The 12,116-nt window shown below is 34.5% G+C and overlaps 1 protein-coding gene across 1 annotated transcript; it reads left to right on the forward strand.

The window, feature by feature from the left end:
* LOC104710621 (transcription factor MYB21) lies at positions 7,290–9,893 on the forward strand. The gene is made up of 3 exons (XM_010427254.2): positions 7,290–7,673; positions 8,076–8,205; positions 9,269–9,893. Exons 1-3 carry the CDS (start codon positions 7,520–7,522, stop codon positions 9,657–9,659), a joined length of 675 nt encoding a protein of 224 aa, XP_010425556.1. The 5' UTR covers positions 7,290–7,519; the 3' UTR covers positions 9,660–9,893.

Raw genomic sequence — 12,116 nt, forward strand, 5'->3', positions numbered from 1 at the left:
TGTCTCTCCTCCAAGATGACACTAACAACTCCTTAAACCCCGCATGCGCTAACCAGGCAGCCTCAAACCTGAAAGGACGTCGACGAGGATCCCGACTTACTTCAGGGCTTAACTGAAGACGCAGAGGCGTATGATCAGATGCTAGAAACGGTAAGTGGGTCACCACTGCCTCCGGCCACTTTAACCGAGCCTGCGCACAACACAATACACGATCTAAGCGCTTGGCAACAAAGAACCTCTGCTCCCGACCTCTCCTCCAAGTAAAGTTGTTGCCAGTAAAACCCATATCAATCAAGGATTCCTCATTGATCCAGTCTCCAAACGCCAAAGAATCAGCGGAAAGCCTCCCATTTCCACCAGTCCTTTCGTCAATCCGGATAATAGTGTTAAAGTCCCCACCCACTACCAAAGGACCCTCAACACCTTGTATAACTTGATGAAGCTTCTCCCATAAACCACTCCTCCTAGTAACTGTAGGTGCCGCATAAATGATGATGAGATTCAACACATCCACTCCATTCTCCACTTTCGCATAAATAAACTGATCCGACGCCTCCACAATCACAACATTACCCACCGTCGACCGCCACAAAAGCCACAACCCGCCTCTTTGACCTTCAGCATCGACCCGATAGGAGTGATCAAATCCTAATCCTCTGCAAATACGACTCGCTCTCTCACCCCCCGCGTGAGTTTCGAATAAAGCAAGAATATCCGTGCTGAATTTCTTCAACAGATAACGGATCGACCTTCTAAAATTGGGTTTATTCGCCCCCCGGCAGTTCCAGAAAATACAATTCATGATTATTACTTCCAATAAGAAAAGAACCACCGGGGCAACTCGTTATTGCACCTCACCATGCACCACCGTTGCCGGCGGGTCGGTCCGCAACACCATTGCCGTACAGCCAGGATCCACCATCGTGCGATCCCCATTTCTCCCCGAATTCGTAGAACTATCCCCCAACTCATTCTCCCGGTTCGACTCTGAACTACTGGCCGGAAGACGATCGAGACCACCACCGGAACCCACTAAACTCTCCTTTTCAACTCGGGGTCGCTTCCCATTCACCGAATACTCTGTATCCCCTTTTGCCGGACCAAACACTAATCCCTTAACGGGCCGAGTGCCCTTTCCGAATTTGGGCCGCGTTATATTCTTCAACTGCCCTTTCCGTTGGGTTTCCATTTGTCCTAAAGGCCCTTCTCGAGGCCCAGTAGCCCCATTCTCTAGACTCGCCCCAAAACCACCTTCTTCGTTTGAAAACCAATCTTTCCCTCCTGATTCTTATTCGAAAGATCCACGTTTTCCTTATTCGCTCCATAGATAATTCTTCTTTCCTTATCTGTCGGGATTGCCAAATCCACAGCCAACCTACCAAAACTGTTCGAGAGTGCGATATTTGCGGGATTATGCTCTCTCCGAGATTCACGGGGAACGTTTCCTTGATTCATGGTTGCCCCCACCACTGCCGCCAGGGCGCTTCGCCGCGACGGTTCTGACTGCTTTCCCCGGTTCCTAACCTCAGTAAATCCATCGCCCGTCTGAGTCGGTACCTTTTCTGTTTCTCGACCTGCCGTAACTATCGGCAATGGAGTCACTTCCCGTTCCTGGACTCGACTTGGACACGAATGAATTAGATGTCCGTACAAACCACATCCTGCACATATCTCCGATAACCCCTCATAAGCCACGAAATACCGTTCCCCATTCACCATGATCGAGCCTTTTAGTGGTCGTTTCAAGTCCACTTCCACACAAACTCTAGCGAATCTTGCTCTCTCCACGTTTAAGGTAGTCCGATCAACCCTAATGGAATTTCCCAGACCCTCAGCAATCCGCATAAGGATCTCATTATGGTAAAAGTTGAATGGTAGGTTTGCCAACCTCACCCACACCGGTGTCGTAGCAATCTCATCCTTCAAAGGATCAAACTCCGGCGACCAAGCTTGCACTAGAAGGTAGCTCCCAAAGACTCTCCAAGGTCCGCCAGTCAAAGCTGCCAAATATTCTTCCTCATTACCAAACCGCACCATATAGAAATGTCGAGGCAGATCCACAATATTCATCGAACCAGACGGCTTCCATAATTCTCGCAATCGTCGGCCGAGGACCGAGATCGGGACAGTCCGACCAAGAACCTTGACAATCATACAATTCCGCCACAAACCATTCATAGCATCCAACACCTCCTTCCCTATAGTAACCACTGGTTCACCATCCTCACCATCAGGGAAGGCTAACGACACCCTCTCCGCCACAAACGCCGCATCTACCACCACCTCTGGTACCAATCTCCCACCAGCATTCGTCCCCACCACTTTCTGGACCCAGGTCCCCGGGGTATCCGGCGGATCTCCTGGTGGGCGGTCTTTCTCGCCGATATCCTCCATAATCGCATCTTGCTCACCACTCGAAACCCTAGAATCGTCCTTAGTCGCCATTTACATTATATAATTGTTAATGTAATATGTAATAGTGTTATTACTTATTAACCTNTCGCCGATATCCTCCATAATCGCATCTTGCTCACCACTCGAAACCCTAGAATCGTCCTTAGTCGCCATTTACATTATATAATTGTTAATGTAATATGTAATAGTGTTATTACTTATTAACCTCCTCACAAGATTATATATGTTTCAAAATAGGGTTGGGTGTTACGGGTCTGATGATACGTACCAGCATGGACTTGGGGGTACCCATATAACATATTCAACTCGTACCCAAATCAAATGGGTCACTCAATATTTTCGTTCGTATCTCTTATAACACAGATTTGCATATGTATGTTAGTCCATTTGAATTAAGGACTAAGTAACTAAAATAAAATAAATGTTAAAAATTCCTATTTAAAATAAAATATTAAAGTTACGTGCCAACTATATTTCTAAAACCCTCACTTATTTTTAATAAAGGTTAGTGCATTTTTTTCCTTTTCAAATACCCACAACCTAATTAAGCCTCTCTTAATCAAAATTTATTTGCTTAATAAAGGTTAGTTTTGATAAAGGTTAGTGTATTTGTTTATTTTGCGTCTGTACTTTACAAAATTATTTTCTGGAAAAGTTTTCATGATTAAATAAGTAAAAAGTTTGAAATTTTGATTATAATTTTTTTAATACATTGAGTTAATCAAAGATTAGATGACCATTGATCATGTATATTGGCAAGCAACGAGGTTGCAAATTGTTATTAAAAGAAAAAAAAAACTCTTGGTATATATAAATTGGTTACGTCAAAGTCCATCTAATCACGACTTTTGTTTTTGATCAAGATGAAAGCATGTTATCGCGCCTAGGAAAAAAAAGAGAAATAGAGAATGGATGTGGCAACAAAAGCAAGTACTATTTGATCATTGAAGTGTGAAGGGTCATAGATTTGTATTTGGATGTAAAGGGCTATATTATTAATTTTTTTTGTTAGGAATTAGTCACTTTTCACTTTATGATAAGTGGATTTTAATTTGGTTAGGGATTAGAGTGAAGTTAACTTTTAGAGTGTCAAGATCGTTGTGTGTCTCCATCTTTGTACTTTCTTTTCCGTGTCCTTAATTTAATTTTTAACGAATAGAAATAGAGTATAAGTTCAAGTTATCTATATTTAATTCAGTTAATTAGAGTCGTTATTTTATTAAAGTTATAAATTAATGTACTTTTTATTGATTCCTTTATGAGAGATGCCCTACAAAAGCATGTAATAACGATCAATCGAGTTGTTGAAGTACATAGCGAATTTCTACATTACCGGGTTATACCGTCAAATCTTTTATGGTCAACGATGATGTGAATGTATTGGATAATCTAGATGTTGACTATATACAGATTGAGTATATACAGAAAGTACTAGGATCCTTTCAACCGGTATGCAATCCGATCTAAACCAAAATTTGTAAACCGATTCAAGAATCAAGCTTTACACTGAATTCACTAAATCAGCATAACTGGTTTAGTACTTTTTCTTAGTCAGATAGTCAAACCAAACCACTACAAAATAAAATTAGAGAACTCTAAACATAAATTGAAATTTTTTAATATATATATATATATATTTTTTAACTCAAGCTATGCGAATTGTGTGTTAAAGATAAGTGCGAAAACGATGTCGCACGTTTGGTCCAATAGCGATACCATTAAATCATTTGGCTTACGTACTAATTGTCTTCATAATTTTTGGTAATATCATGTTGGAATGCAAAACTGAACAATGATATATGTGCCACTATGTAAATTTTGTTAGTACATATAAGAAGGTAGCGTTGATAAATCGACTGCTAATCAAAACTAACATGATGATGATGGTCAGTAAACTACATTCTAACAAAGTTAATATATTGATTTCAATTTATAATAAAACTAGATTCGGACCCGCACGTACGTGCGGGGATGTTTTCATAAGTCTTTTTTTCTGAATAATATAGTTATGTTATTGTTAGTTGAAAATTTGTTTTGTGGAATTGTTGCAAGTGTTTTTTTTACAAATAGTATGCATATTTGTAATATCATTTTGTGGAAGTATAATGATTGTAGTTTGTATTGATTGTTGCATATTGTATATAATATGTCTAATGATTTGTTTGTTTTAGTACAGTGAAAATTGGATCCAAATAAAAAGCTAAACTGGTTTTGTCAAAAAAAAAAGAAGAAGCTAACCTGGCAAAGAAGAAGAAAGACTCTGTTACGATATTCACTATAGATTTTTGCCTAATCTCTTCATATATGTATTTGCACAATTTTGTACTTTGGATAGGAAAATATACACAGTACCATGAATAAGGAACAGAGGACACTTAACGTTGGTGTTGGATTTATGGAAAAGGTTAGTGCTTATGGAAAATGTTAGTGCGGGTTCGACTATTAGTTAGTAATTCCGTTAAGCTCTATGGTCAAATCGATTATAATTGTTATAACAAAGTGTGTGATATGTAGGTACATTCTCTAACATGGTGGAGTATGGTGGTTCAGCCTAAACCTGCAAATATGATAACTCCGTTAATCCGATAGTAATTCTATACTTATGTTTATAGATATTTCTGAATTAAAAAATAGGAGTGATTTGAATTAAATAGAAGTTTCGAAATATTATTAAAAAATTCCCAAATATTGAAAACTCTTTACTTTTGCATAAGTGTTTGGAGATTATTGAAATTAAAAACTTCAAAAACAAACAAAGTTGCAAAAGTAATAAGATAAATAGAGGAAATCATGGATAGATGGCTACAACCATCAGAAAATCTTGTCACATTCAGTTTCTCATTTCTGCCTCCCTCTGCAGTCTTTACATGTAGAGACTTTTTACAACAAAGCATTTTTGATGATGAATATAGTGTAGTACCATATTTTAATTCAAAAGCATCATTGTTTTATCATTCAATCTGCTTGTAAAAAGTACAACCCCTGTAACAAAATTTAAAAAAACCGATAAGTACATCAATTTGAACAAATGAAATAATTTTTATATAAGTCCATCGATTATTAAAATACCTAGTAGCCATGAGCAATTCTGCCTTTTCCATTGTAATTTATAGGTCTTTGAAAACTTCTTTGAAGACTACATTCAGTCTCCTCTTCTGCAGTTTCTCATCTTTGTCAACAATAAAAATCTTTAATCCTTTTTAAGAGTATAAAGCCTCTAACTGTATACAATCATTACTTGTATTTTCGAAGTCATTTTGAAAGGATTGAAGTTAGCAAGGCTTGTGAAAAAATTGTTTGCAGTATTCGAGATGAGTAAAACTTTGATCACGTATGCTATATTTATAGTAGTAAGTCATGTTTTAAAGAATATCTCATAGTATTTAAGATTTGATCATATCGTCTATCAATATTTGGTAAGTTGCTAAAATTTGGTGAATTAGAATATTTTGAAATCGAAAAGATTATGTTAACTATCCGAGATTTTGGTGTTAATTGGCAAATTCATTTTTTTAATTAAACGCATCTCCACTTTTTTAGAAGANATCATTACTTGTATTTTCGAAGTCATTTTGAAAGGATTGAAGTTAGCAAGGCTTGTGAAAAAATTGTTTGCAGTATTCGAGATGAGTAAAACTTTGATCACGTATGCTATATTTATAGTAGTAAGTCATGTTTTAAAGAATATCTCATAGTATTTAAGATTTGATCATATCGTCTATCAATATTTGGTAAGTTGCTAAAATTTGGTGAATTAGAATATTTCGAAATCGAAAAGATTATGTTAACTATCCGAGATTTTGGTGTTAATTGGCAAATTCATTTTTTTAATTAAACGCATCTCCACTTTTTTAGAAGATATTCTAAGATTGAATTTCCCTAATCGTAACAATATGATTTTAATTGTTTGCATCATGTTAATCGTAACAATATGATTTACGTGGGTAGGTTTTAATTGTTTTAATGGCATCAACGGTAATTATGTGGGTTAATTTGTTTAGATTTAATGGCAGGTTTTAATTGCTTCTGATTATGTGTTAATAATCATTAAATATTTGATTTGTTTGCTCCGAAAAACTTAAATATCAATTTGTTTAGCTCTGATTTTTTTGGTAAACTATCACATATATATGTTTGGCTACGTAATTCCTTGTTAATTGTATCTGTTTGGCTACACAATTTATATATATCCCTATTCTATTTTCAATGGCATTTCATTGTAATAATGTCTAACTCTATGTCTTTTTATTAAAAATGCTTCCCTTTTAATAGTATAGATGTAACATGTACTTAATTAGCGCGTTAACGTGTTTGGGAAATCAGCATGAAAGTAAAACAACTGTATAATCTACCTAGGCATTTACTAGCTTGGACAAGATAATTTTTTCTAGTTACTCGACCTCCTTTTGTCTTTTTGTTTGGGAGAAAAACATCTGATCATCTCATGGTAGAAAGCCCAAGAAGGCCTCTTCTGTACAGCTTTTAAATTTTTATGTAAATTTCAATATATGTATATACTAACACTCTTGAAATTAATTTCATATATCAATATATCATCCATGGTTAAGTGCTAATAACACCATGAGTTGGTGCGAGAATAATGATACATACAAATCAAGTAGCTATGTATGTGAAACTATACGGGAGTACATGCATGTATGCGTGCATCACCCATGCATTAATGCATCAAAGACTCTTCAGTCTAACACTTATATACATATGGACATGGATGGATGAAACCATGTTATTATAGATGGTTAGGTTTAAAAGATACAAACACATAGTCCCCATGTGGTTATTAGTATAGGAGAATGAAAACAAACCCTAACGAAATAATGATTATGATTAATTAACACTCTAAGATTAAGGTCAAACATAATTAATTAAGAAATGGGATTAATTAAAGGTTGCTAATCACGCGGTGAATTTAGTCTCTATAAAAGCAGTAGCTCACCTTCCACAACCTTCAATATCAACTCACCACAACCTTCTCTCTTACTCTCTCACTCCTTCTATATTCCTCTCTCTCTCTCTCTATCTATAAAATATACAATAAAAATTCGATCTTGTGTATATATAATCAGATTAAATAAAGAATAACAAAATGGAGAAAAAAGGAGGTAGTAGTGGAGGTCCAGGATCATCAGCAGAAGCAGAGGTGAGAAAAGGACCATGGACGATGGAGGAAGATCTTATTCTCATCAACTATATCGCCAACCACGGTGATGGTGTTTGGAACTCTCTTGCCAAATCTGCAGGTAGTTCGTTTAGTTTATTTTTGAGATCAAATTTAGTCAAAATTAATCACTTAATAATTTATAATTACAAACTAGGTAGGGTTTCTTCATAACATGCAAAGGTAGATTTTAATTTATACGATAAAAATATCCTTTTTATTACGTTCATTTTTTTTTTACATAAATAAATATATGTATGTATATACACACAAATAAATAATATTTTCATAACATTTATATGCTCTACTTTTTCTTTTGACATCGTATAATATATGTATGATCTATTATAAGTATTCTTTGTTAAAGAATCAATCTAAAAACGTTTTTGTGTGTGGATGATATATATATGCTTTAGTGATAGAATAAAATTATGTAAAATAATCAAAAGAGATCTATAATGATGTTATGTGTACGAATGTATAGGTCTAAAACGCACCGGAAAAAGTTGCCGGCTCCGATGGCTAAACTATCTCCGCCCCGACGTACGACGGGGAAACATCACGCCAGAGGAGCAACTTATCATCATGGAACTTCATGCTAAGTGGGGAAACAGGTTAGTATAATTTACTTGAGAATATCAACTTTGAATCGTTTTATATACTCTTGTAGCTATATGCCACGTAGATCTTTGAAAAGACAATAAAGCAAGACATTTGGTGACTAAAGCAAAAAAGTGTTTATTACCTTTGTGATAGATAAGCTTTGATCGAATTTTGTTCAGAGACGTACGTAGCTCGCTAAGAGTTTTTTTCTTTTTGTTTGCACGTGTTGGAATTTTTATAGCCATTAACATTAAACCTCGTGCGTTTTATCAAAAACAACATATAAAACTCGTGCCTATATTTCTCACCCAAACTTCATAGCTCTACATTTTCCCAAAATCTTATATTTTTATGTTTTTACGAATAAAGTATTTCAAATTTATTCAAGTGATTTCCCATGCATGTGTACTTTATTCGATTTCTATTTTATTTGTTTATATGTATAGAGCTGGAATATATGCACCAGTATACAAGGTACATGATTCTCTAATTCAACAAATTAAATGGTATCTTCTTTTTTTTTCCAAAGAAGTGTAAATATAGTTTCATTTTATCTGTAATGTTACAGATTTGATTCTTAGGTTTAACGTCAAAAATTTATCATGGGAAGAGCCAAAATAATACTCATTTTCGTTACCCTTCTTTTATTTGACTTTGGAGTTATTTTTTTTTTCAACCTTCAAAATTTTAGTGACATCTAGCTTTTTCGTGTTAATCCTAGAATTACAGTTTATTAACGCTTTAATTTTTATTTTTTGTGGTTTATCAGCAAAAAACATAAACAACAAAAAAAAAGACAAAACATCAAGAAAATGATAAAGATCCAAACATTGTACATGTAGATGTAGCAATAGTACAAAACTAAAAAGCCTCGTGACAAACACAACTGAAATAGACGTAAACCTTAATGTTTTGGCTTCATCTAGACGTACTTACACATTGGTCCTATAAATGCATTCACATATTAAATCTTTCTTACCCCACACCAATCATTATCGCGTCCTGATAAACTCACGCTAGTAGCTGTTAAATAATGATCTCACTAATCAAATTAATTCTTAATTGTGTGACTAGGTGGTCGAAAATCGCAAAACACCTTCCAGGAAGAACCGACAACGAGATAAAAAATTTCTGGAGGACAAGAATCCAAAAGTACATCAAGCAAGCGGATGCAACAACAACATCGTCCGTTGGGTCTCATCATAGCTCAGAGATCAACGACCAAGCTGCTAGCACGTCGAGCCATAATGTCTTTTGTACACAAGATCAACCGATGGAGACTTATTCTCCTACACCAACGTCGTACCAACAAACCAATATGGAATTCAACTACGGTAACTATTCGACGGCGGCCACGGCGACAGTGGATTATCCGATACCGATGACGGTTGATGATCAAAGCGGTGAAAACTATTGGGGTATGGATGATATTTGGTCATCAATGCATTTACTGAATGGTAATTGATTGATTGATCCGGTGGACACAACATGGAATATTAATTGAGTATTTATATATGATTTTTAGGAGTACTATTATTAGTACGTGACATGTATATGTTTTTGCCTCGTTGTCGAGGTTTGGGGATATAATTAAAATATATAATGTTATTTATCTGAATCTTTGATACATAGTTTGGATCTTTATTGAACCCATGTTATACATAAATAAAATTGTCGAAGGGGTCATATATTTTTCGGATATTTTTATGTTATTAAAATATTTATATAGATATCCGCAGAACATCAATTCGTTTTTACGTATGATTAATAATTCAATGTAGTAATATAAGATTGTGTAAGGTTTGTTATTTACTTCCTTGTTTAGAAGTTTTCACATATATTAAAAACATACAAAAATGTCTAATTAATACTCATAGTATAAAACACTAAATTTATACAAAAAGTGGGTTTGGTAATATCAAGTTATAAAGCAACAAATTAACATATAATGATCAGTTATGAATTGTTTATTTCTGTAAAAGGTCATATAATCTTAAGTTTATGTGATACTAAATGCAGTGCAAATGATTGCACCAATCTCGTCGTATGCATTTTTCTTTTCACTTATTAATGTACTATCAAAAGATAATTTTTCTTTTAATTTGATAACCATAACATATGCGGTAGTCTATTAAAGATAAAAAGCCTTTATCCGCATATCTCCTGTCATACTCAATCAGTACAATTATCCAGTAACCAATTGATATATAATTACATATAAAATTATAGTTAAAACATTCATATAAGTTAAATAATTTGTTTTGTTTTGTTTTGGAATGTAAAAACAGAGCAAGACGTCAAAACAAATAACGTTAAAACAGAGCAATCATTTTACGCGTATGATGAATACGATTAGAACCTCTCCAACGTTCATCCATATATATATGTACACACATAAACATAGGAGTTAGGCATGTATATAGCCTATAAACATGTAGATCGATGTGTGTACCATATCACATGATGACGTACTCATCATGAAACATACAGAACCTAATGTTACCAATCACAAAAAGACACGTATCACACATCGAGGCTAAAAATAGATAATTTTTGGTACAGTTCACGTTGCCCTTATTCAACAATTTTTATCCATTTTTGGGCATCGCCATTCAACATGTAGAACCCGACGTGAGCCTAACTCCACGAATCATAACCACAACCTTTAAAAAACCGAAAATATCAACTTATCTCAATAAATGAATAAAAGTTTACATAATGGTTCAGTTTCATTATTCTATCCATACTTCGAAACCAAAAACATTTAACATGAAAAGTATAAGATTCAATGAGGTACGGACGCAAAGGCTAGCTAATTGTGAGCCGCAATTATATCGATTGACATACATGTTGATAATGATAAAGACAAAAAGAGTCGACTATAGTCTACAGATGATATCAAATTCGTAGAAATGTGTACATCTTATTTATTACTATGTATGAATCGGGTAGAATAATATTGGGACATGATGTTAGGTTTGGAAGTGTTAAGCACTATAGAACGAGACGGCAAAAGCATTAAAAGCTTTACCGAACTTCTTAACTTTAGTCTTTAGGCAACGACACATTTTGTCCGAATGAAGCATGTGTAAAGGATAAATCCAAACTCCACTTACTCTTCTCTATGCATTGGCTAGAATAGGAATAAAATGTAGTATGTTTCAACTATTTTATTATTAATAACGCGCAACTATATATGTTTTCTAGATTTATATCTAAGATTCCTAATAATATTAAGATTATGTTATTATTTTAACAAGCTACTATTTATGCCACATTATATTTCTTATAGAATATCAGAAAGTGAGAAAACTCGAATTATGCTTATTCTAGATTCTAAATTCTCAACTGTAAATTTATGAATTCGAAATATATGGATATGGAATTGGGCCACATGTTTATATATATGATTAGGCCAACGTTTTTATCATGTGGGAATTGTCGACTTCCCATGTGAATAATAAAGGAAAAATCACATGGCGGGTCGGTCATCACGAACATATATATATATATACAAGTGGTTTATATATAAATTTACGATATAGATAAACGTGGAAGAATTGGTTTTTTTATCTTCTCTATATTTGTGTGTTTGCTTGTGCATTGTTCTAGCCTTATGCCTTATAGCTGTACTTTCTATATATAGCAAAAACCATTTTCTTCCCGTCTCAATGAGTTTGACATTGTAATCTNCGCCATTCAACATGTAGAACCCGACGTGAGCCTAACTCCACGAATCATAACCACAACCTTTAAAAAACCGAAAATATCAACTTATCTCAATAAATGAATAAAAGTTTACATAATGGTTCAGTTTCATTATTCTATCCATACTTCGAAACCAAAAACATTTAACATGAAAAGTATAAGATTCAATGAGGTACGGACGCAAAGGCTAGCTAATTGTGAGCCGCAATTATAT

The sequence above is a fragment of the Camelina sativa genome, chromosome 9 (genome assembly GCF_000633955.1).
Source record: "Camelina sativa cultivar DH55 chromosome 9, Cs, whole genome shotgun sequence".
Classification (NCBI taxonomy): domain Eukaryota; kingdom Viridiplantae; phylum Streptophyta; class Magnoliopsida; order Brassicales; family Brassicaceae; genus Camelina; species Camelina sativa.

Coding starts and splice junctions, on each gene's coding strand:
- LOC104710621 (XM_010427254.2), top strand. CDS start 7,520: ATGGAGAAAAAAGGAGGTAGTAGTGGAGGTCCAGGATCATCAGCAGAA. Junction 7,674..8,075: donor CTCTCTTGCCAAATCTGCAG/GTAGTTCGTTTA, acceptor ACGAATGTATAG/GTCTAAAACGCACCGGAAAA. Junction 8,206..9,268: donor CATGCTAAGTGGGGAAACAG/GTTAGTATAATT, acceptor TTGTGTGACTAG/GTGGTCGAAAATCGCAAAAC.